The 27,787-nt window shown below is 34.2% G+C and overlaps 1 protein-coding gene across 1 annotated transcript; it reads left to right on the forward strand.

Moving 5' to 3' along the window:
- Nucleotides 1–31: 31 nt before the first annotated feature.
- LOC123549735 (deoxynucleoside triphosphate triphosphohydrolase SAMHD1-like) lies at nucleotides 32–27,786 on the forward strand. Its single transcript, XM_045338052.2, has 14 exons — nucleotides 32–136; nucleotides 2,286–2,446; nucleotides 8,190–8,305; nucleotides 9,540–9,604; nucleotides 9,913–10,083; nucleotides 10,478–10,525; nucleotides 11,558–11,860; nucleotides 12,071–12,162; nucleotides 16,098–16,151; nucleotides 16,372–16,585; nucleotides 18,802–18,900; nucleotides 19,271–19,375; nucleotides 23,161–23,307; nucleotides 27,571–27,786. The coding sequence occupies exons 1-14, from the start codon at nucleotides 50–52 to the stop codon at nucleotides 27,784–27,786; spliced, it is 1,878 nt and encodes a 625-aa protein (XP_045193987.2). The 5' UTR covers nucleotides 32–49.
- The last annotated feature ends 1 nt before the right edge of the window (nucleotide 27,787 follows it).

The following is a 27,787-nucleotide window of genomic DNA, read 5'->3' on the forward strand; positions in this document are numbered from 1 at the left end:
TATTGATTTAAATTGATGTCTCTCCAGATTGCCTGACAATCATAGAAGTATGGCTACATCGCATCAGCAGCCACAGGGAAACGATGTTGGTATATCTAGTCAAATATCGGCTAGTCTTATAGTTAAGAATAGAAAGGTAATCATGGCAACCTGAGTATTGAAAAAATATTCCATTATGCTTTACTCTTAAATCCTACATATAGCTGACTGAAGGAAATTATTTTTACCTGTATCATCTTGCCTATTCTATTCTTAAAAGTTCTTTGAATGATCTTATATCAGAAATGTAAGTATTTCTCAATTGTCCCTTTTTGTATGTTTTATTACAAGTAGATTAGTGCTCAGCGGGGTATTATTGTGCTAAGGCAGATTCGTCTAGAAAGCTACGAGTTAACACACCTTTTCAAAGAGTTCAGATCGTTCAGGTATCGGTTATTATAAAGTACCTTGTTAATGTAGGCATAGGAAATAGAGATCAATATAATTGCACCTTTACTTATCCTACCAGGTGTTCTGTATTACTTCTATTGTGACATTTTGAAACAAGCAAAACTGTATTATCTGCACTATTAATTAATTACTGGTACTTCATTTTATTATTGGCTTCTTAAAAGTTAATTTTTTACCATATGTAAGTTGACAGAATCATAGGAACCATGTTGCGAGGGGTAAATCAAACACAAATGAATAAATCCTAAATGTTTATGTTGTGCAAAAAAGTATGATATTGTGTATAAAACAGTTTTCATTGTTCACTCAATTGTGCAATTGCAAGGGAAGTAAATTAATATATAGCTATGCTTATAAGTACTAGCCCAAGGCAAGAGTTGTCATTCTTTGTGGATCACAACTTTAAATTAAAAATTAAAACTTCTGTTATTGATATTAACAAAACTATCATAAACTTCACATTTGTGAAATCATTTTTGGTTATTTCAAGGACTTGGAAACCAATTCCTAGTCTTTATTTATTGTATTACTATCATTAAAAATTGTAGGGTCTATCTCTAGTTAATGGGTATATAACCACTCGATATGTTTTATTATTCCATTACAGTGTCATTTTAGTGGGTGGTTAGAAATGTGGTTTGTAGCTTTCAAATGAAAGTTAGCTTAGAATGTATTGCACCGATCAGTTATCTAAAAGGTAGTAAATACGTAGACAGATAACACTGGGGTATCAATAGATAATATGAAACTAAGATCAGGTTTGATTTACTGCTTCGAACTGGTTTCGCGGTAGTTTGTTAGATCATCTCATTCATAAAAATATTCGATAAAATTGACATTGGTTTAAAATAATGTACATATATTCGCCCTACATATCCCTAAACAGTTGAAAACTTTTCGACTGGAAGGCTGCATTACTCTCCTATGACTTTTGACAAAACCAATAGTCTACATTAATACTGGAAGCCCATCCGCTTAGATCAACAGGGAGATTGCACAGAGAGAGAGAGAGAGCAAATACCTCCACAGATCACGGGCCATGAGCTCGATCCATGAGCGAAGCGTATGTTATTCGTGACAATTTCATAAAAGACATTTTGTCTCAAGTCATTTACTTGCGGAGAACAGGTTAGTACTGGTACAGAGTCAAGAGACACTGATAAGGATGACTGCCCGCCGTTAAAACCCTTCACTTAACCGAAAGCAACAACAAAATAATTTCCATTAGTATTTGCTTTTTATTATCTAAGCAAATTGATCTGCAACTTTCTCTTCTAACAAAGTGTATACGAGCAGGCAGCATGGCACTAATTTTTAAAACAATGGCTTTGAAATTGGTCTCATTGATTGAGTAGTTATGATCATTAACTTCAAGTCCTGCCAGCTTATCACTATGCGTTTTGACCTTGTCAGAACTTAACAAGATCAGAAGAAAAGGCTTACCCATAGTGCAAATAATAATTTTTTTTTACCATAATGGCTGAAATGTTAACAGATAACTTTATACATGACATATAGCTGGTAAAGATTTGATTTTGCAGCTAAGTGTATCGCGTTCATCTTTCTGCTTTAGACACTTATTACATTTAGTATAAGGAAACTCAGCCTTTCTGTATAAATATTTATGTTCATTTTACCATCATCGTACTGTCGTACTGGAAAAAATCTATGTTTTAGAGAAACAAATATAATGTAAAGAAAAGCATAAATATGACGGTATTCAAAACATATACAGAAGAGAAGTGAAGTACTCATTTGATTTTACCTTTTCTACAAATTTTATCTCTTCTTCCATCTCCCTTAATTTCAATGTGTATGCTAAAATTGTATTTGAGGAATTCAACGACCCCATTCATGGCCAGATAGAGATCCATCCAGTGTGCATCAGAGTCATAGATACACCACAGTTCCAGCGTCTGAGACACATCAAACAACTTGATACCTGTTATCTGGTTTATCCAGGTGCCAGCCATAACAGGTTCGAACATTCCCTAGGGTACGTATATAATTATTTTCGTTTATTTGCTTACTTCATGTCAAAAAGTTGATATTTATCTGCGATAACTTACTTTAATCATTTCTGAACTTTACATCATTGCATATAACTGGCTGAACACACATGTGGTCCGAGAGCTCACGGACTTTTATTGCAACAATTGAGGCCAAAAGAAGTTTATACATTTTTGGAAACAATATTTCATATCCTCTACGAAAACCCATTTCTTAAGTGTCAAAGCCGTGCCTATCTATATTGTGTTCACTTATGTTTGTGATAGGGGAGGTAAAACTCACTTGTGAAAATATTAGGGGGTAGGGTAACGTTTACGTCTACCATTTTTTCACTGTTTAATTACAGTAAATATTTGATTGTCAGTAAATGTATATATGTCAAACAATGACAGCAATAAGAAATTCATCAAAATGGAATGAAAGGCAAACTTGATATTCAAGGTCAAAAGTCAAATTTATGTGAAAATCACAAAGATTGGCAAATTTGAAATATATTTTTATTCTCAGAAAATAGTTTGTCATCATAAGTCACTCATCTTTGTCTATGTAATGTGTATATATCAGCAAAAATCAGAAATACAGATATTATTGCAAAACGTCAAGGTCAGTCCTGATAACTGAAGGTCAAAGTTCATTTTCATGAGAAAATGTGAAAACTGTTAGCTTTACTTTTTTCTAATCTGTTTAATATGTCTTCACATTATTAGTCGCTGAATTTAATTCGTTTTAATGCTTGTATGTCAGGCAAAGTCAGCAGTGCAGATGTAACCCCAAAACCGCCAAGGGTAAAGCTAATATCAAAGGTCAAAGGTCAAATTTGTGTGAAAAAATGCATAAATAGCTTCCTGTTTAAAAAATAACAGATACCTTTTTTCATTATTAGTAATTGCTCGTGATTTAGTTTGATGTATATATGTCCCTAAATGTCAGAAATGAAAATAAAGTCTGGAATGAGTCAAGTTCAAATGTGATATTAAGGGTCAAAGGTCATTTTCAAGTAAAAAAAATGAAAAATAGCTCTTTAACTTTTCTCTTTGTTCATAGTATCTTGTCGATATTAGTCAATGATATCAGTTCATTTTAATGTATAAATGTTAGGCAATGTCTGGTATGCACATATAATTTCAAAACATTCAAGGTCAACCATAATATCAAAGGACAAAGGTCAAAAAGTGAGTAAAATGTTGCAATAATATCACCTGTTGGTAATAGTTATCATCGTTTAAAGGTATTTGTTTCGTTATTCAAGTAATTGATAGTTGTTCATTTTACTGTATATATGTCAGGCGATGTCATGGAAGAGAAAATAAGTCAAGGGCAAACCTGGTATTGAAGGTTAGGGGTCATTTTAGAATAAAAAACACAAAAATGCAGCATACTTACTCATTACTTTGTTCAAAAATAGCTTGTTTTTATTATTCATTGTTACCAATTTACTTTAATGTATACATGTTAAGCAAGGTCAGAAATATAGGTCTTATCCCAATAAGTCAGAGGCAAACCTATTATTAAAGGTCAAAGGTCAAATTTGTGTAAAAATTCGCAAAAAGCAGCATTTTTGCAATGATTTTTCTTTATTGTTTTAAGGTACTTTGTTACTAGTAAAACTGATCATTATTCATTTTAAAATATCTATAACAGACAATATCACTGTTGAAATGATAATGAAAAATTAGTCAATGGGAAACCTGGCATTAAAGGTCAAATATCATTTTCATATTAAAAAAAATCAAAATACAGCATGTATTTTTTCTTCGTTATAAATTAACTTGTCATTTCTTTCATTGAAAATAGTTGTTTTTCTTATGTTTAATTGTAAGGCAATGTCAGCATTACAGATCTTATTTCAAAAACAGTAATTGGTACAGCTAATATCAAAGGTAAAAGGTCAAATTTGTGTGAAAGATTGCAAAAATAGCATTTTTGCAATACTTTTCAATGTTTAAAGGTATTTTGTCATTAATATATATATTAATATATTTATGGGTCAATGTCAACAATGAAGATTTCATCAGACCTGAGTCTATAGATCAGCCCTGATGTTAAAGGCTAAAATTCATTTTCGGGTAAAAATTCAAAAGTTAGCACTGTTATTTTATTTTTTTTGTTAAAAAATAGCTTGTCGTTATAACTTGATGTTAATTCATTTTAATGTTAACCTTTACTTAATTACTTACTGCGTTTCATCTTCTTATGGCCGTTTTATATTTTAAGATTAGATGCGGCAATGAAATGCGCCGTATTCTGCAGGTCGCTGGCATCTCACAACAAATTTGGTCTCAAATTAGATGTCTGTTGGCCAAACTTTCTGGCGTGCTTCTTCCAGATAGGAGCAGCTCTGCAGGATGTTGAATGGTATTTGTTCCTCTAATCGCACTGGCATTTAGCTGTCTCTGAAACACCAGCTTCTTCATATGTTTTCTCAGGCCACAGTCTCCTGTGCGCAGACGGAGGATAGTTGTTTGGCTGTGCCTGATTGTGTAGACTGTCATGATTGGGCAGGTAGCCTCCTCCATTTATGTTCTTCTGGTCTGACGCAAAGCTGTTCATCAGTAGAGTGTGAGCTTCTCTGTATGAAGTTGGAGGTTGGGGCTGTATTCGTTTGGGTGCTTCCTTTGCAAGTTTGTCTGCAGCTTCATGCCCGGCTATGCCCACATGTGCAGAAATCCATTGAACTGCTACCTTGTTTCTCTCAGACAGGAGATTGATGCCTGTTAGCAGCTGTCTCGTTAAGATGTCTGATGGACCGGCTGAGAGAGCCTGAAGAGTTGACTTGGAGTCTGTTAGGAAAACAATATTCTGTCCCATTTCTCCTCGCTCATACAGTTGGAGTGTGGCAGATGTGAGGGCTTGCATCTCTGCTCTGAAGTTGAAGTCTCTTGCCGACTGGATAAGAGAGTGTGAGAGTGGAGCTGTTTGAAAATTTGATGTAGGCACCACTCCCAACATTCTGAACTGTTTTTTCCACTGATCCATTGGTATATTCTTGGATCCAAAAGTGTGCTGTATAGCGGTAATTGATCATTTCTAGCGTTAGAGATTTTTTGTGAGCCTGATGCTGTTTTCCCTTTTCTTCTAATCCTGGCACCTCCAATCTGATCTTCGAAACACAATGTCTAGGAACCAATTGATCGGGTACAGGCGGCTCTGCCTCTGCGTCCAGTGCTGTTGCTTTCCTTTTTTGTAGTTCTTTAACGATATGTTTGAGACTCTGTCGTTTCAGTCCGTTCTTTGTTCTGCTCTCGAGTTTTGAGTGGAGTGGATGTGATGGTAGTCTCCTTGCCTTCTCTGTCTGCATAATGTACTCTCGTCTTGTTACTAATGGCTCAAGGTTGGCTGTCTTTTCCATTTCTTTTATTGGAGTTGTTTTCATTGCTCACAGAATTATCCTCATGCCTGAATTTTGTACCTTGTCCTGTTTATCTTTATCATCTCTACAGGTTTAGGAAGCGGTTACCCCACGAGGTGGATGCGTACTCTGCTATTGGCCGAACGGTGTCTGTCTGTGTAGGCTTGCCATAGGATCTTTCCATTGGCTCCCCAACTTGTTCCAGTCATTTTTGTCATACTGGCGAGTTTCTTGAAGACCCTCACCTTTGACCTTTAGTGTGAGGTCGACGTTGACTAATTTTCTGTTAAATATACTTTAAAATAAATAATAATCAGTTACTAGTTTTGACAAAAATACCCTAAAACAATAAAGAAAAATCATTCAAAAATGGTGTTTTCGCTTATTTTCACACAAATTTGACCTTTGACCTTTGGTAATAGGTTTGGCTTTGACTTAAGACCTACATTGCTGACCTTGCTTGACATGTTTACATTAAAATAAATTGCTAACAGTGAATTATAACAACAAGCTATTTTTGAACATAGTAATGAGTAAGTATACTACATTTTGATCTTTTATGCAAAAATGACCCCTGACCTTTAATACCAGGTTTGACCTTGACTTATTTTCTCTTTCATGACATCGTCTGACATATATACAGTAAAATGAACAACGACAGTTCCTAACATGACAAAACAAATACTTTTAAACAATAATAATAATTACAAATAGGTGATATTATTGCAGCATTTTACTCACTTTTTTAACTTTTGACCTTTGATATTATGGTTGACCTTGAATGTTTTGAAATTATATGTGCATACCAGACATTGCCTAACATTTATACATTAAAATGAACTGATATCATTGACTAATATCGACAAGATACTATGAACAAAAAGAAAAGTTAAAGAGCTATGTTTCATTCTTTAACTTGAAAATGACCTTTGACCCTTAATATCACATTTGAACTTGACTCATTCCAGACTTTATTTTCATTACTGACATTTAGGGACATATATACATCAAACTAAATCACGAGCAATTACTAATAATGAAAAAAGGTATCTGTTATTTTTCAAACAGGAAGCTATTTATGCATTTTTTCACACAAATTTGACCTTTGACCTTTGATATTAGCTTTACCCTTGGCGGTTTTGGGGTTACATCTGCACTGCTGACTTTGCCTGACATACAAACATTAAAACGAATTAAATTCAGCAACTGATAATGTGAAGACATATTAAACAGATTAGAAAAAAGTAAAGCTAACATTTTTCACATTTTCTCATGAAAATGAACTTTGACCTTCAGTTATTAGGGCTGACCTTGACTTTTTGCAATAATATCTGTATTTCTGATTTTTGCTGATATATACACATTACATAGACAAAGATGAGTGACTTATGATGACAAACTATTTTCTGAGAATAAAAATAAATTTCAAATTTGCCAATTTTTGTGATTTTCACATAAATTTGACCTTTGACCTTGAATATCAAGTTCACCTTTCATTACATTTTGATGAATTTCTTATTGCTGTCATTGTTTGACATATATACGTTTACTGACAATCAAATATTTACTGTAATTAAACAGTAAAAAAATGGTAGACGTAAACGTTACCCTACCCCCTAATATTTTCACAAGTGAGTTTTACCTCCCCTATCACAAACATAAATGAACACAATATAGATAGGCACGGCTTTGACACTTAAGAAATTTGTTTTCATGGAGGATATGAAATATTGTTTCCAAAAATGTATAAACTTCTTTTGGCCTCAGTTGTTGCAATAAAAGTCCGTGAGCTCTCGGACCAATGTTCTTGGATATCAATTGCCATATTACGTAAACATTATTAACGACTTAGGAATGTAATATTAAATATACAAATTGACTAGATATAATATGCTACACATTATTTTACGCACCAGGGTTGTCTGGTGTTCTAGTGATAGCACATGTTTGACTGTGAATCCAGATATCTGGGGTTGGAATCCAGGTAAAGGCACTGGAAATGTCTGATTTGCTCTTGAATGTCACCCACTTAACCAAGCGGCCAGTACTAGTTCTTACCAGACAAAATGGCTTCGCATGTATCAATACTATACACCGGGCAGTTAAAGGAATCAGACTGTCTATTTGCTAAGGGCTCTCTCTCTCTCTCTCCCTCTCTCTCTCTCTCTGTTCTGGGGGCTTTCTCTCGCTATGTCCCTCTGCTGGTCAGACGCACTGATTGGCCATCTTTGTGCTATGTAAAACGCAGTTGAACGTATTCATCTTGAAAAGGGTGCTATATAAAAAATTGGTATAAAATAACAGATAAAGTTATGTATTTTAAGAACTGGAAAAAAATCTGTTCCATGTTTTTCTTATTAGAATATTCCATTTATTACAGTGTTTGTCACCTCGCTGGAAAGTTGTTAAGGACAATAAGAGAACGACAACCGGACGTAAATATAACGGATACAGACATTTTGTGTGTGGAAATAGCTGGACTATGTCATGACCTAGGTGAGTTGTTTCAATTCAGATCTTACGAGGGTAGATATCTGTCAAATGTACTGATTTTCCTTGTACAAAAATGTTTAGAATGAATGTTTTTGTTAGTTTTCAGAATAATGACAATCATTTGTGTCATGTAAAGAGTAACCTTTACATCGTATGAGAATGCATCGCAACACACGATACAGACGTAGGAACTGTGATACATGGCAACCAACAGATGGTTATAAGAGATATTTAATCTTTTAGACTTTACAATATGCTTTAGTCATGACTTGTTGATTTTCTCTATTAAATGTGTGAAATTTGAATAGACTCAGTAGCACTGTGTCCATTTCGAACGCTAGAGACAGAATTGACAAAAGTACCAAAGTACCGGACGATTGTACAGATAGACCAGTGTAAAAATTGACATTCTGGTACTAATCCATGTGTAAATGCTTAGTTCTGCTCAACTCGGGGCTAGAGGACATGTGCGGTAACTTGCATTTCCACTACCGTCCATGAAAAGGCTTAATCCCCTTTCTAAATTCCAGTTTGTTTTGTTCTGCCCATTGTTTTCTCGTTTGGGGCAAACCCTTTACTTTATCTAGGGACAAACGCCGCTCTTCATGGAATAACACGCCTCAACACGTGTATCATTGAAGGTTCCATGTTCACCACCGTTTGAATACATCTGCGGATGTCTCTAAATTGATTTTTGTACTTTTAGCATGTGTAAATGTTGGGTTCTGCTCAACCCGCGGCTAGAGGGCTTGGACGGTAGCATGCATTTCCACTACCGTCCATGAACAGGCTCAATCAAACCGAGCCTGCAACATTTTCGTTTTTGTCGTGTTGGGCGACCTGTGAAGCTTCCACTTTTCTCTATTTAATTAAACCGAACATGCAACATTTTTTGTTTATGTCGTGATGGGCGACCTGATGTTTTCCGCTTTTTTATTATATCACTATATGCAAATAAATCACTTGACCTTGCAAGTAAGTATGAATCAGTTTATAGATATTTTGAATGTACTAAAATATCATTCCCAAAGAGATGTGACCTAAGCCTTGGAAAATTCTTTTAAAAACATTCTTATATTGATCGAAACAACCCGTGTGACAATTTTGGTATTTCTGTCCGGTCTGTCTTGATTAGTCATATTGTATGAAGAATTAGACCAAGGCTATAGCGACTTTAGAGTTATAATATTATATGTAAGGCTGTACATATGTTTTACTATTGATCGTTTTTATTCAGGCCAAGGACCATTTTCCCATGTGTTTGAAAAAAAACTTATGCCAAGACTGAAAAAAAAGTTTACGGTAACCATCAGCTAATATCTAATTATTTTTAAATGGTAGAAAATTTACCTTATTAATTTTCTAAGCGCTTGTAATATACTATTTGTTCAATTTTCAAAGTTTAGCCGATTCGTTGTTTGAATTACAATAGTATATTATGGTTTGCTACCGAATTTGAACACGTACTAGGTGCGCGTTGACGAAAGTGATCGTAAATACACTTGCATCTTTACGTAAATGTAATAGTATGTCTTACTTGCCTGATTAGGGCAAAGATTCACACAAATTATATATAAAATGAGTTATTATAATAGTTTTATTGCTGACAGCATGAAGGAGCTGCAAGAAAAATGTTTGAATATATGTTAGACAACAATAATGGTGAAGTTAAAAAGGACATCCAGAAAATACTTGCTGACTGCAAACTACAAAAATTTGAAGAAGAAGACTTTACTTTTATCAAAGAAATGATAGATGATCCCAAAAATATGGAAACAGAGGTAAGTCTAACTTTTGAATAAGCATATGTAAATCCCGAGAAACGATATACCAATAACTAGGTAGCCCACCAAGAAGCCATTAAACAACCTTTTCAGAAATTGCTAAAACGATAATCCCACTTACTAAGCAGTATTCCTTTTAAAAATTAAATGTGAAAATTAGATTTAATTTAGTTGGTGAGACAGTATGAGTTTTATCGGGAATTGAAATACAATTGCTGCATACATTAAAAAAATATTTTGCAGGTTCCCCTAGTGGTGCACTTATAACTAGGGTTATGTTATACTATCTGAGAATGAAGGCCGAGCATGGTGTTGACTTTGCTTAAGTTCAAAAGCTATTTTCTCGAATTTAGTATTCCTAATGTAGTATAATCATGCATTTGCATTCTAGAATTGGCCATATGAAGGAAGAAGCGAGAGCAAGAGTTTTATGTATGAGGTAATATATATTGTACTAAACAATCATGAAAGAAAGAATAATAAGAAATTCATTGTTGTCACCTACCGGTGGACTACCGGAGGGGATTATAGGAGTGTCTTCTGTCCGTCCATCTGAGCTTACATTGGCATACATATGTGTCTATAGGAACAACAAATAACTGTACCTTTTCTTTGATATCACATAAATACCCATATTTAGGAATGTCCGTCCGTCCGCCGACCGGTCCGTCCGCAAATCTTGATCCTGCAATAACTTAAAAGATATTCAAGCTAGTTTCAAAACTTGGTAAGTGAATAGAAAGTAATATGTAGATTATGCCCGTCCAGATCACTATCGAAGGTCAAGTAAAAGTTGTTTCAGCGCCGTAACTTTTATATGCATTGATGGATCTAAGTGCTACACACAAACGTTCCCCGTGATGAGGCAATATGTCAATGATCTATGCTTGTCGGTTAAAGGTCATGGTCACTGTTAGAGGTCAAGTAAAAATGTGTTTCTGCTCCATTAGTTTTGATTACATTGAAGGATTTTTAGTAATACACAGAAATTAGATTATGTATCGCGCACATAACTCATGGTTGTCGGTCAAAGGTCAAGGTCACTACTGAAGGTCAAGTAAAATTGTTTTTTTCTTCACCTGTAGGGGACTTCTGTATTGCCATTGCAATACTCGGCCACTTGTTTGTTTTCGTACTGAATACAAAATGAAATATTCATAACTTAAGTAGGAATTAAATAAAAACTGGACGAGATATAAAAGAAAACACATATTTTTTTGTTTTTACACTAAGCACTCAAACTGTGCGATTCATTAAAATCTTTTTTTTTTTGCTTCCGATATTCTGTCTTATTTTCAAAGACTGTATTATTCTGTGCTGCAAAGAACCATCCTATGAGTTTGGTAAAAAGGGCAAAATGCAATAGTTGCTGTACTGTTACTTCTTTTGAACTAAACTAAGTAAATTAACTCTTATCCCTTTTTATACATACAACTGTATTTTCAATGTAAGCTAACATTGGTAATTCAAGATCGTGGCAAATAAAAGAAATGGAATAGATGTCGACAAGTGGGACTACATAGCGCGTGACAGCTATATGCTTGGAATGAAAGTCAATTTTGACCATAATCGTTGTTTTGCAAGTGCACGTGTTCTTGAGGTCAATGTTACGAACGGCGGCAACGGAAAAAATGGACAGAACGGGCAAGAAGGAACGGGAGATAGAAATGAAAGCAGTAGAACTGATACACCACATGAAAGCGGCGAAAATGACGAAAGAACAAATGAAGGAAATCGGAACGTTTACCGGAAACAAATATGCTACAGGGAGAAAGTAAACAATTCAATATATTCAAAATTTAATTTTTTGTTTCAAAGAAAATAACTGAAAATGGTCAGTGTATAACTTTTGTTGATGTAATTTGCTTTTAGAAAATACAGTTAGATGTCTATTTTATTTTATTTGGCTTACATCACGTAGTTTTAAATTTTGTATAACACTAAACACCTATCTCTATTGAAAGGTATACATTTTATATTTTAGGTAGCGCAGGATTTATACGACATGTTCTATACGAGAATGACATTGCATAGGCGCGCGTATCAGCACAAGACTCATAACTTAATAGGAATGATGTATGTAATATGAAAAGCTTATTTTTGCTTCTTTTACTGTACGACTTTATGAGTTTTAAACTATTACCTTTTCTTAACATATTAGTATAAACATGAAAATGCACTAAAACAAAAAAGAAAGTCCATTAGAATTAATTATATTTAACCGTAGGTCTATGGCGCCAATATAGATTCGCAAAATCTTGGATGTACGCACGTTATTGAGTGTACAATATAATGACTTAAGGTTGAGGTTAGGTTAAACTCAGGTTAAATAGTGTGCATTTAACGCATGTGTACATTCAATGTAGGAGAACTAATGCTAACCAGGATTGTGGACAATTTTTAAAAGTGTTTTTTTTTTACTGCCCGCTCCATACTTTTGTCATGAAAAACATGATTTGAGTATTATTTGGCATATACATGTATATTCCCCTGGATGAGACAATTTGTCATGCGCATAAACCAGATCCATAGCTCAAAGGTCAAGGTCACACTTGGAGGTCAAATGTCATTAGAATATTTTCCTGTCCGGCCTGTAGCTCGAAAATCAATGAAGGGATTTAAATATTACTTGGCATAAATACACCAATAATAAGACAACGTTTTTAAACGCATCAGCGAAATTCCTATCTTAAGGTCAAGGTCATACAAGGTCAATATGTTTTTTTTTCCTGTTCGATCCATAATTTTGTTACTCATAAAAATGGATTTTAATATTCCCCTGTACAAATGTTTCCCATATCAAATGAGACAACGTGTCTAGCGCAATACCCTTAACCTAACTCAAAGGTCAAGGTCACAGTTGGAGTTCAAGTGTCAGTAGAATTTATTTCGTGTATGGTCCATAATTCTGTCGCCCACTAAGGAATTTAATATTACTTGACACAAATGTTCTCCATAATGAGACAATATGTCAGAGGCCTTCGCGGCCGAAAAACTGAATTGGAATCACTTGCCCCTTTCCGATGTTGGTTCGAGCCTTTCTCGGGGCCCTGAATTTTTCATATGAGGAAGCCCCATCCAGCTTGCTTAAGAAAGGTCGGTGGTTTTACTCGGGTGCTAGTCCGTAATGAAAAATTGCACGGAGGGGCACCTGGAGTCTTCCTCCACCATCAAAGCTGGAAAGTCCCTATATGACCTATAATTGTCTCGTTTAGACGTAAAAACAACAAAAAACAACACTAAAGACAATGTATCATGCGCAATACCCAGACCGCAAGTTATAGTCACACTTGAAGGTCTAAAGTCAACTTGACATTTTCCTCTCCAGTGTGTAAAGTATTTTTTAATATTGTAAATAATAATAATGTAAATATTCCTTTTTATATGATGATTTCTTACATATTTCCCAATTAATTGCAAAATAAAATGTTATCAAAATTGAAATTAAATACATTTTATATTAATAGATGTTAAAAGCAATTAATAACTGTAGGTTTTTATAAATGCAAATTTTAAACCAAACTTTGTGTTTTAACATATTGTATATATAGTACAATATTGTTAATACATCATTATGTTATACTGCAATAGAGAAAATTAGTTGCCTTTCAGCCAGTAGGGGACTTTGTATTGCATGGCAATACTTTGTTCACTTCTTTTTCATAAATCTCAATTTTTGTATGATATTCAGTGTGCTTTAAAGCTAGATATACAATTACCACTTATGTTTTAGTAAAATATTGTAAAATATCCTTCAAATGTATTATTAAACATTTACGTATAGATCACAATTAAAAGGTTACACATTAAATTTTTTATCGATTATTTTTTCTTAAATATTTACATTTATAGTTTAAATATTATTAGGAAACTAAAGTCTGATATGTACGTTACTATAAACTTACTGAGTATAAAAAGTTGTCTTTATTTTGAATACTTTTGTATATTGCATATGGATAACAGGAGCAAAATATTCACTTTGATGCTGTACAGATGAATAAATGGTTTAGTTACATTTTCTACAGCACTGGTGTTGAATAGAAAAAGGACCAAGTATATTACGTATTACGTTTGAGTGGTTCAAATCCAACAAATGTGAAAGTTTGTAATGGTTTCGTGATGCTCTGAACAAATGATACATAAATATAAGTAAACAAATGTACAAGTATTCATAAAACTATTCAAATTTTTTTTAATGATTGACGGACGACACTGATCACAAGTAATCGGTACGACATGATTCGAACATATTTGATAACATAAAAACCTTGTATATGTTACCAATAGTTAAGCATTGTATTCCCATTATTTCCTTTAAGACATGACTCAAGTATTCAAACAATTACGACTAAATCCATTAAAGTTACCGGAAATCAGTGAAAACCGTAGCCGTGAGATATTGAATTACAATCCGAGACTACTTTGTTTAGTCCTAAATTTTAAACATGTATATTCACATTTTTATAGTCAACATTAATACGTAACGTACAGTAAAATTGATATATGAACTTTTTTCATTCGCTGATAATATATCTGAAAAAAAATGTTTAAACAATTATGTCAGTTATGCCTACTTCTTATCCTATATGCACAAACTAGTCATTCATGCAACCTGTCTTGTAAATGAAAAAAATCGTAGGCTATTAAAATGCATACTTCCCGATGCACAGTAAAATGGTACTAGCAGACATCTAAGACAGCGTCAAAAGGGTAAGCAGAGTGAAAATCTAACGCAAGCTTATTAGTTGAAAAACAAAATAACGTAAGCAAATTTATCAAAATGCGATTTAATGAAAATTTCTTACAGTTATATCAATTGCAGAGAGGGCATTTTTGTTAAACTTATTTTTTGTTGTAATTTTCTCAAAACCTGACGTCTTATTGAAGAACCTATCATCTTGATTTTCGAATACTATAACTCCTTCTTTTCAGAAAATATTTCAGTCAAAATATACCAGGTAGGTGTAACAGAACGATCCATTGAAAGTTTTGGTATTTAAACTTATGCTACCAAACTTTCACATTCTGTCTTTTTATATAACATGCTTTCTTACTTCTAACATGAATAACTCATACTGTAATATGTTATTGGAAACAAGAAGGCGAGGAAGGTCATCTGATCTGGTTATTACCACTAGATAATCTAGTATCTAATTTGACCTAGATTTCATAACAACAATCATTCTGACCTTTTATGTTAATCAGGCGGAACATTAACTAGTAAGTTGTTAAATGATTTGACCTAGTGACCTATGTATTTGCTTAGTGGCCCTGTTACACATATACCCTAAATCTAAAACAGACAAACATTGTGACTAAGTGTTATAAAGATCAGATATAAAATGTGGCCTCTTGAGTAATAACAAGGTTTTTCTATTATTTGACCAAGAGAGGTCATTTTCAACCTTAGGTGAACTAACAAACATTATTACAAGGTTTTATGAAGATCAGATCCAAGATGTGTCCTCCGACGTATTTATTTCATACAGCCAAATGTTCTGATGACCCCGCGGAAAATTTGGCTCAAAGAGTGTTAACAGTGCTTATCGTGATTTTACCTAGTGGCCTAGTTTTTACCTCAGGTAATACATTTCCGAACCTGACCTAGATTTATATGAAGATCAGGTGGAAATTGTTGCCTATTTGGTATTAACAAAACTTCTTATTATTTGACCTTGTGACTAAGTTTTGGACACCAGATGACCCAGTTTCTAACTCATCCCAGAGTTTACTGAGGACATCATTCTGACAATATTTCATGAAGATTGTGCAAACAATTTGACAATTAGAATCTTAATAGTTAAATTATTTACAACGACGGGCACAGTGTATCACAATAGTTTATCTTGAGCCAAATACTCTAATAGTTTCTTGATCCAGTCAAGAAAGGTAGTGCATTCAAGATATAGTTACTCTGTTATTTCCTTTTGTCTATTAAACACTTAAAGTGAATTTTCAATAATTTTTATATGTCCTCATAGAACCTATTAGTAGAACTGCGTTTATTTCAGGATTTGTGACGCTCTAACTGCAGCAAGTGATACATTACTAATTTATAAAAAGAGGTAAGTGCTACCCATATACATATATTATATAATATAACAAGCATAAAACAGAGCAGAACAATGACTTTAATTGTATCTGTTTCAGGGCAAGTCAATCAGCTTGGTCGTTAGAACACAAAAGTTTGAAGCCACGTTTAAGAATTTCTTAATCGTCTTGTTTGATTATATACATTTTTCTCGCTAAAATCCTACTTTTTATTGACTGTTGACATTCTTTCAGTATTTCCGAAATAGTGGAAAAGAACGACATGGCGGCCTTTACACATCTCACTGATGACGTAATTCAGCTAATTTTGGATTTACCAAACGGTGACGAGGGTCCAGGCAATGTCTCTACACACGAAGAAAGCTCTGACCACATAGATCCAAGGTCAATTTTACGTGACATTTCCAACAGAAGACTATACAAGTGTGTTGGACAAACGCAAATCGAGGTACATTTATATTCAATTATCATTTCAGTTTATTTACTTGATTCAAACGAAAAAGATGGAGCACAAAACCAAAATTAAGAAGGTTTACTTCTTCTTTTATTCGACTTGTTTCGACCTTAAATGGTCTTCATCAGGAATGTTACAGTACGTTTATACAATGACATAGAATACTTTTAAAATTCTTTTACCTGTGTGTAACTTTCAAAATAGCTCTGCGATCACAATTATGCCTATGTCTTAATGCGAGTTAGTCTTTTCATCGTGTCAGGCCGTCGAAATGGGAGCGAGCCCACTTTAACTTATCTCACTAATAACTGTAATATTGGCTAGCTATGACATCATCTTGACAATTAAAGAATTAGCTTTTTTAGAAGAAATTCTGTCCAGTCAGTATTAGAACTTCAACAAGAAGAAATTGAAACTTTCTATCGTTATACGAATGTTTATCTAATGTCGAGATTATATATGAACATTTGTCGAGTGCTGAGCCGTAAGTAAATTTCATCTTAAGAATGTCAAATTGTGAGCTTACAATTAATGCTGAGCTTGTTTTTAGATCAAAATTCATCTTGAGAGATGGCGAATTACGAAGTGGAAGTGCTTTTCATTGTCAAAATTTTAGAACTGCAATGTATCACGACTACAAGGGTTGTATGCGAGGATCCCTATTCAACTGGCACACTTACGAGATGAAGAAAATAATGTTAATGACGTAAAAGCCCTTTCGTTTTGTACTTACTGTCAAATCCTAAAATCAAAGCCTAAAGATGGGATACTTTACTTATCCATTTAAGCGTCCAGCATGTTATATTTCAGACACGATGATATGCTTATATCATCTACCTCTGTTGTTCTTTATATAATACAAAGTCCTTTTTATGTAAATATGTTGCATAAATGAATTAATGGTTCAGAATATTCAAAACAAGTATGGTAACAGGATCACGAATGCGTATAAATATAGTGTCAAACATGCAGTAATTGATTAATGTCAGTTATTTATTAATTGCGTTATTTATTAATTCCGTGCTTTTTTAAATAAAAGCAGGCATTTACAAATGTTCTTGATCTAAGGTTCTACAGAAGTAAAGTGGTTCGTGCATTATTGTGTTGAGATCTTTAAATACAGATTTATTGGAAAATAAATATATTTATATATTTGCGGGAAGGTACGGGTTTTAATATTATTCAATTGCGGAGCAGGGAAAGCTTACGCGCAAATTATCAAGAACTTCAAAATTGTCAGAAGAAGAGGTTCTAGCGCGTACAGTTCTGATGTTTTACTACAATATGATGTCCATCGCAATTTAATGTTATGCTACAGACATCGCCATAGTGTACAACACAGGACAATCGTATTTGTGTGGTTTTAATTTTCTTTATTCGTACTCGGTCAATTTCGACCCAGTAAGATATAGTTTACTTGGTGCTAGAGATGTCTTTGCTGTTCATAGGAGATTCTCATAGAGCTCGGTTTGAGTTGATAAACTGCAAAAGTATGATCCATTTAATATTGATTCGGCAATTGACGTGAAGTTCTGCGGAATTAGTGGCGGCTGTTTAACAAATTCAAACCATGTTCAGTTCTTTCAAGATTCATTAGTGAATCACAATCCTGACTATGATGTCATGTTCAGTGGTGGTAACGACATTGATTAACCAGGCTCTAATGCATTAAATGCAGAGACCGTAGCCTTACGAATGGTTCCAATTGCTAAACTTTTCTTACGTCGCTACAATCCGAAACATATCTTTATTTGCCAATTAATTCCAAGGCAAAACACAGCTCATAAAGTGAGTGTAATATATATACCTTGGTTATATGGAGCTAATGCTACGGAGCTTGCATATATACAGTATAAATGTGTGCATATATATTTACTACGCGCCGGGATGAATGACAGTTAAGGCAGCATTACAAAGAAGAGAACATTCAAATAGGACATTCTCTGGTATTGACGTGTAGTGTCTCTTCACGATCGGCACTGCACCTTTTATTATGTCTGTCGTTGCTTTAAGATATCATTTCAATGCATCGGTATTTTGTAAACCAGTCGGAGTACATTAAGATAATTTTAGCAATTAGTACAAGCGATGTACTTCATCAACATGTGTTTGAACTCGACTTTATCCGCTTGTAGTTTTGTAGTTTTGCGTGTTTCTTTTGTTTCTACGATAGCACCTGATTTTTATATGTAAGTCCTATCTTGTCTTAGAAAGGAAAATTGAAAGATGAAGAAGAATTCAAAAAGCAGTTCACTGACATCCTAACAGAAGACGAACGCCCAGTTGAAGAGAGATACATTGGATATGATGTGAGTAGGGTTGTTAAATTAATATAATTTAAACTAACCAATGAATGAATGTATTCCTTTGAAGAATGAAAAAGGTTTGAAGTCTAGTTTTCATGACGTTCAGCAAACAGATATATTTCAAGGAAAGAGATAAACGGATAAATCAGTATCTTTCACTTTTTATTACTTTTTAAATGATATAATATATAAACAAAAAGAGACTGACATTAATCTTTAACCATGAGTTGTCTCACAAAACAAGATTTTGTACCCATAAAGGCAATGTTTTATCATGTTTAAGATCTTTATTCATACTTAGTTCAAGTTACCTGTAATATTTACAATGCCACCGCCATGCTTATTAATGTTATACATAAATTAAATATTTCAGATCGTGAATTTAGATTATGGGATGGAAGAAAAAGATCCTATGGAAAATGTGAGATTTTACAGAAAGGACGATATAAACACTCCAATAAAGTTGACTAGAACTCAGGTTTGTTACATATTGTCACCAAAATCTGAATGATATCTTTATCAAATAATACCGTTTCAAGTCCATAAATTACTTGTGTTAAATGTATCCGTAAGAAAATCGGAAGCAGATGTTCGTTTGATAATCAGTTGTTGATTCATAGTTAAAATATATCTCGAACAGAACGAAACAGATTTAGAAAATTAAGCCAAAATGTTTATTACTAATAATGCATAGACATATATATGTACAAATACATTTTAACAAATCCATTCAGAACTGGAAAAAATCTAAGAGATCTCCCCGACCTTCGCAATGAGTCACAAAATGGTATAAAACATTTTTTTCCTGTACTTAGTCATGGCTATTTAAAGTTTTAAGATCGAATGTGCCTACTGTTTAATTTTTTCAGGTTGATTTTTTCGGGTGGAACATTTCGGCTTTGGTGGTTCCAATACTCTCGTTTTCATAGCTTTGGCTATTGTATAATTACTGCTTGGGTATGGTGCCTGCTTTTAATTTTGTCTTTTGGCAGTTGCTATGATATACACCCTCCATAACCTCATTCGCCTTTCTAAACTTCCGTTTGTTTAGTTCTGCACATTGTTTTCTCGTTTACGACAAACCCATTATTCAAACTGGGGACCATATGCTGCTTTTCATAGAACTACACACTAGTGTATCATTGACGGCTCCATATGCACCGCCGTAAGAACACATCTGCAGATGTCTCTAAATTGTTTTTGTTTTTGTAACATGTGTAAATGTTGAGTTCTATTCAACCCGGGGCTAGAGGGCGTGGACGGTAGTGTGCATGAAAGGACTCAATCAAAGTAAGCCGGCAACATTTTCATTTTTTAGTCGTGTTGAGCGACCTGTGAAATTATCACTTTTTCTATTTTATTCATTCTTATTAAATTTGACTTCTTCGTGTTAGCCAAAAGAGCTCTTCTTTAGGCTGATTTTGTTTTGGGAATAAGGCTGAACTTATCAGGAATTCTAAGATATGTTACAAGGAAAATTAATTGCATCGTTCTAAACAAGGAAAATGTATACAAATCAACCCATTTGAGTAGGGGATTTCTTATTGAATTTTTCAATAATTATTATTGGTATTGGTATAAATTATCATATATGGGTATTCACATGATGCATGTTTCGTTATTTATAGGAGTTAGAGTATTTATATCGCCACAATAAGCAAAACGTTCTTTTTATCATAAAGTATTATTTTAAGTGATGTTTCCCTGTTAGAAATAATTCAGTTTGAATATATTACAGAGACATAAAATGCAGGAGGAAAAAAATGACAATGAACATGATGCAGTCAGATGAAATTATATAAGGATATGTATATGTAAATTCTCTCAAAAATGTGTGCAAAATCCTCTGAAAACCGGAATCCTTTGAAAACCGGAATTTTGGTCCGGACAGGGTCCGCTTTTCGGAGTTCCTACTCTACGTATCTGTTAGTTACCGCACAATGGCTTCAACACGTTACAGGTATAGTGTTGATGCTTGCAAATCATCAAAAATGTTCATTGATTTTGCGTCGGGGAGAAGACAAATAGTCGGTTGAAGATCCCATTGACTCGCAGTATAGAGCGTGTTTCAACGCTTACCGGTATAAACTTAACTCGGATTCCGATAGATTATCTGACTCAGAGACTGACACAGCAGAAAGGTCGTCAACAGACACAGCAAGTGAACTTGGAATTATATGACATTAATTAAATTGAAATAAAAGTAGGAAAATACTACTTTGACGCATATATCGTATATCATAAAAGTGAATAAGTTCTTCTTTAAATCAATGCAGTTATCGACTTCTTGCGTTGAGGTGACAATATACGGGTAGTAGAGATCATTCTCTTTCCAGTAATAGCTTTCTCAACACATTTCTGTGGGTTTTAACATTTAAAAAATATCGTCTGTTTGTTGACAATTTTCGCTACAAAAATGTCACACTTTCCCCCAGGGCATTAAATAATTTGATCTTTACATATTTTTCTTTTCACAGTGCTGATCTTTACAGTAATTGCTACTAATTAGGCATGGTATTTTTGTGCCTAGAGATTAAAAGTGCATGCTTTGCATGAGATACTATGTACATAGCAAAATAAGCCTACAATAAAGTTTTAGCGGAGTTGTCTCCATTTTTGTCTAGATGTTTTACCCAGGATCATTTTTTTCCAGCTCAAATAACTTTTTCAGACTGCGTACTGTAATGCAGTTAGCTACATATATATCTAAAATAGATAGTGCCTACTTGAAGTTTGTATTTTTAGTTACAGTGCCTATATATTTAAGCATACATAGGTTCTCTCCCATTATGAAAACGAAAGAAAAAGGCAAAGACATAAAACAATAATACATAACAAAACAAACAAATAAAAGAAAACAAAGAAAACAGTCAAATGATTGAAAGTACTTCACATCCGCTTTTTGTTTTGCTAATGCCTGCAATAGAGAGTAACATTATCCAAATGAGGATTGTCACTGTTCCTTAGCACTCTATTCCTGTTGTTAATTGATTATCTGGGAGTGATACCGGCCATCCGGAGTCTAACCTTGTGGAAATATTGATCTCAGAATTATAGGTCGTTTATTCTCTGCAGGTGGCAGTGATGTGAAACATGCCTCCTTGATAAGTACTCCACTGTCATGAGTTTTGAGAAGATTAAATATTTCCACACACCAAAACATGGTACAGGATGAATTCTTAGTAGAACTATTTGCTCTTTTAGCACGAAATCGCATTTCTGACGCCATGTGTTGATGTATAGAAAAATTGAAGTTGCGCAACTCAGATGTTTATTCTTCGGCCGGCATTGAGCTAGCGGTCTCAATAGGAGCTAGTGTTTCAATAACTCATGCGATATATATCTTCAAGCAAGAACATGGGTTGTCCCTCATAACGAAACTGAATAAGATTATTTTTCTGTTGTGCATGCTTTAGTAAACTATGATGACTGATTTGTGCCATTTTGTAATGCCGTTCTTTCACCGCGACACAGTGACAAACGTCATTACGGCGCCAGCCGAACGCCGCACCGACAAACGTCTCCTCACCGAATATCGCCCCGCCAAACGTCGTCACGCGCTAACATAGTAAACCCTGTTGAATAACGTATGCATTGTTTAGGGCTTTATATGACATGTGTGCATGATAGGGCAGAGTTTATTCAAGTGAGGCGCTTTATTCAATGTCTTAGTTTAAATGAGTGCGTTCTGAGGCAGGGTTTACAAACCATGAACATCAGGACGAAAACTTTCTCCTGCATATTCCAAATGTACCCATTTAGCCACTTATTTTTCAATTTTAAGAATTTTTCATCAGGCAAATAAATTTCGAAATTAAATCGAATCGAAACCATGTGGATCACCGGAAGTACATAATATAACTTAGGGAATGAGAGCTCAGACCTAAATGTTTTGTTAAGAAATATGTGTTGTAGCCTTTTTTTCAAATCTAACTACTGTTCAATTGAGCAGTGATGCATCATCGATACAAATTTCTGTGTCCGTGCTCTACACTCGAGTGACGTCACCTCCGGAACAGGAAAATTAAATAGGTGATGAACTTCAATGTCAGAAAAACGTCTGAACTGTGCAAAGCCGAGCTGAAGAGAGACTGTTTCAATAATTAGCTGTTCCGGAGGTGACGTCACTCGAGTGTAGAGCACGGACACAACAAAATTAATAAGGAAGGGGTTGTCAAGGTTTGAACGTCTCTGCTAAACCAATAAAATTACTGAAATTTACAAATATTGCACTAATATAACATTGTTCTTTTATCGTTTAAGGTTTCCTACGTACTACCTGATACTTTTGCAGAACATGTTGTACGTGTATACTGCAAAGACACAGGTCCAGATAATGAACGTCGAATAGAGAGAGTCAGGAAAGCGTTCATAAGATGGTGTTATTTGAATAACCATCCCCTACCAAAGGTAAACTTTAAAAAGATTGCTAGACACGTTTTATCATGCTGTTCGATCATTATTTAAAAATCATTGCTAAATATTAATATAAATTCTCCAGACTCCTCATGCGATGCAGACACTGAATAGATATTAATTTTTGTTCGTCTTTGTAAATTAAGGTCAAATTTGTCTTGTTTTAGAATGTCTATCATGTTTCTGACTCAATTTAGTTTTTTTTACACAAAACAGTCATTTTTGTCGTTGATTAAGCAAGTAACTTGCAAGTAACTATCCTGCGCTTGATAAACAAGCTGCAAGTTAGAAGATCGAATTCCATTTTTGCTTAATGATCAGGGCGATATTTAATGTGTGTAGAGTTTTTTAAGAATTTTACATATTTATAAGTCACATTTTAAACGTTTGATACTGGAATAAAAAGGAAGTATTGTGTAGTTTAAAGTATATTTGATCCAAAATTTGTAATGAAGAACATGAATAATTACTTCATAGAGGTTTTGTACGCATAAAATTAACTAGTTTATGTGTATTAATAGTACTGTGCATTAGGTTTAAAATAGTACACACTGTATACATGTATAGATACAGTATAAATGTGTACTACTATTACAAAGTCTTGCTGCTTTTTATCTATTGCATGCCATTTAATAATAAATGTCTCTCTATATGGAAACTTAATTTATATATTTAGTAAAGTTAACTATATTTAAAACATTTCAAGTAAATGTCTAATGATAACGTATTTCAGTGAAAAATGGCCATTTGATATTTTTCATGTGCAAATTTCGTTTTCCCACGCAGGTTCTTAACTATCCATGATACATTGTTGTCAAAATATGTGATCAATCAAATATCTAAATATGTCAAAACATTTCCTGTGGCCAGAAATTATACAGACCAGAAATTGTTTGGGATGTATGTGTGACCGCTCAACCGAAAAAGTAACTTATGGGTGAATAGCGTGCTTGTTGTTTTATGATACGCTTCTTAATTCTGAAAAGTTATTGTTTTGCCTGAAAATTATGCCAGCTATACTGCAAAAATGGCGTTCAATAAATGCGATAAGCCATCGCATATTGGTAAAAATTCACGTGAAAACACCAATGTGCTTCACTGCTTGTTATTTTCCAATATATCTGCGGCCTTACGAAGATCCGTTGTGAGCATAGAAGTAACATCAGACTCGGTTTGATTGAGGTTACGTAAAGTACAAAATTACTCACGTCAAATTTATTGGCTTCAAAGAAATTCTATTATACCATTTTTAAATTGACTTCCATGATAATGCGCTGTGGGCAAGTACAGGATAATTTACCGCAGTACTGTCGAGAAGTTTAATTAAACATTATTGAAAATCGAGCAAAGCTTTACTTATAGTAACATTAAATCGATAACTTGAGCCTTTAGACTACAAGAAATTTTCCCCGGCAAGTTTTTATAGCTTGTTATTGTAGATACATGCCACAAGAAGGTCCGGGGCCTAAGACGGTTTATTTACATTCTCATATTTATGCTATATGGCCTGACATTCTTGACAGGATATGACAGTTCATTAACCTTAAATATAACACTAATATGTGTCATTTAGTGAAAAATCAACGACATAAAACAAGATTCGGGTCCTTAGACAATTTATTTACAGATAAATGTACATACAGGTATTCATTAATATGTCATTTTCTATTTATCAACAACAAAAAAGAAAGCGAAAAAAGTTTCTAAATCAACTAAATAAAACTGTGAAATGCAATTAAGAAAAAGAAAAATAGCGTGTCGATGTATTACTGAAGGGAAAGGAAAGTTAACTTAAGCAAAAATAACAAGATATATTTTCTTAAAATTGCCCAATTTCTGAAACGACAGCTTACTGAAACGCACAAACATTTGCACGAAGCAACACTATAGGAAGAAAATACGTTACGACAAGATGTATACAGATGTAGGTTGCACTGATATAACAAATTTTAACAATATAATTGGATTTTCACTGAAATTTGTGCTGAAAGATGATGATGTAAGCCGGGTTCCTCAAACTGTCGTGTTATTTTAATTTAAAACTGAAAATCTTCAAATCACTTGCTCCTCATCGATGTGGGTTCGAGCCTCATTCGGGGCGTTGAATTCTTCATGTGAGGAAGCCATCCAGCTGGCTTACGGAAGGTCGGTGGTTCTACCCAGGTGCCGGCTCGTGATGAAATAATGCACGGAGGGGCACCTGGGGTCTTCCTCCACCATGAAAGCTGGAAAGTCGCCATATGACCTATAGTTGTGTCGGTGCGACGTTAAACCCATCAAAATAAATAAATAAAAACTGAAAATGTAAGATGAATGTGCATAAGTAAACACTAAACATAATCATGACAATAAGGACAATGAATACAGGAAGAAAAAAAAAGAACTATTTGAGCAAACAATTATCGTTATCAATGATTTATGTACTACAAGTTACTTGACACTTATGAAGTACACATCCTGCTAAAATTTTATCTGATATCCCAGAATATATGTACATACTCGTGCTTTGATTTAGAGCCGGTAACAATTGCTACTTTAACAATATAACATCAGTAATAACAGTGTAACGGAATATTGTCTTGGTAAAGGTAATTCACCATTATTATATCTGGTGTTCCTTTGACACTATTATAAAAGTATTTTAAGCGCGAAAAGGAGTATGATATTTACTGATGTCAAACACACAACATAAATACATACCAATGGCAATGAACAAGTACTTATTACGACCCGGTACCTAAGTAGAACCACCAGTCATCCGAAAGCCAGCTGAATGGCTTCTTACATGAAGAATTCAGCTGATATCAGTTAAAAAGTAGGGAATTTGTTAGCAATACTTGATGAAAATCTCCAATGAAATAGACATGAGAGTTTCATTGATTAATACATGGATTTATGTCTGACTCACCACCTTCAGCTTTCCCGGACAAATAACTTTACTAGGTATTTCCAAAATGAAAATTTTACTTAATTATAGTATAAAGTTGAAAACAATGTAGATGAAATACGTCACACGGGTAAGCCATCATTCATTCTTGAGAACGATTTCCTTGCATGGGGTATTACACATTTTCTTGCCTTCCATGAATAGATTCATTCAAATCGAGTCTGCATTTATGTTCCTTGGCTACGTATGATTACAAAGGATCTTTTGGCAGATTTATTTACTTCCACAGCAGCAAATGTTAAGTGTCATCTCGCGGCTGTAAAATATCTCCTCGTACTTATACTTAGTATTGTTATATTTCCTGGCCCTTTGGAATCATGGCAAAAAAAAAACAATTTTAATAGAAAGAAATTTCGTTCAAGCCAGTGCTATGTAGTATGAGGGTTGGCACATTTCATCTGCTCTCATGAACAGACTGTTGCTTGGTTGTGTTCTGTGCTTGAAATGGATCTTTCTCACATACCTTTTCCATAGATTTTTTGTCCTTTTGTGATATCAAACTGTACAATTAGTGATATCAAACTATACATTATAACGGTCATTAGTTAGAAAACATTAATAAATACCTACAGACATGTGTATGAGCGTGTGTATATGCGTGCCTGAGTGTGTATGTGTGAGCGCGTCACTTGTATGATTTTGTAGTTTAGTGTATGCATTTGTGTGTGCGTGTGTGTAATTTTTCAGTATTTATTGATCTCACACACTCTCACGTTTTCATTACCAAAATAATTACTAATCTGTATTTGAAAGGAGAAATTTTCCCTTTTCAATGCGAATCAAGATCTCCTTAAAAGATATCCACACCTACATTCATTGAAAGGACTTAGTCTCAGATGATTCCGATGTAAATCAGGATTTAAGTTTCTACAAATATTTATAACGTATATCATTACCAAGCATTTTTTAATGACACCAGTAATATTTAACTGCCATGCGACGGCTGTAAGCAAGTCAGTGTGTATTCAGACTCAGTGTCAATGTCATTTCCTGGTCCTTTCGGATCATGTGTTCCATTCAACGTTATAAGTGTTCCGCCTTAGTTGTTTCCAGTATGCATAAGAGATGTTGCACAATTCATTTCCTAGCAGGAACAGAATGAAGTATCAACATTTTACCTTCCCAAGAATAACTGGAAAACTTCCGCGCAATACAAGTTTACCGATGCTAAGCGGGGTTTCGAATCATCAGTTATGAGGTGCATTCAGCCATGGAGATCCAACTATTTGTTAGAAATATGCAAAATTTTGAGTTAGAAATATGCAAAACTTTGATAGCTCTTTAATTGTATTTTGTTCACTTTATGATAGGGCGAAAAACAACGAAGGGCAAATGAAAGACCACTACAAAGTATTGCAAGACCCGAGTCAGGTACAAGGCGAAACTCTAACGAGTATCTTGAAAACAAACCTTTGGTGGAACCTACATTTTCTGCAACAACGGAAGAGCAACCTGGTTCCTATCACGCTGGAGGAGTAGATGTACGTCCAGTGCAACCGTTGGCTTCTGATAGGATGCAACATTAAT

The sequence above is a fragment of the Mercenaria mercenaria genome, chromosome 6 (genome assembly GCF_021730395.1).
Source record: "Mercenaria mercenaria strain notata chromosome 6, MADL_Memer_1, whole genome shotgun sequence".
In the NCBI taxonomy this organism is placed as follows: domain Eukaryota; kingdom Metazoa; phylum Mollusca; class Bivalvia; order Venerida; family Veneridae; genus Mercenaria; species Mercenaria mercenaria.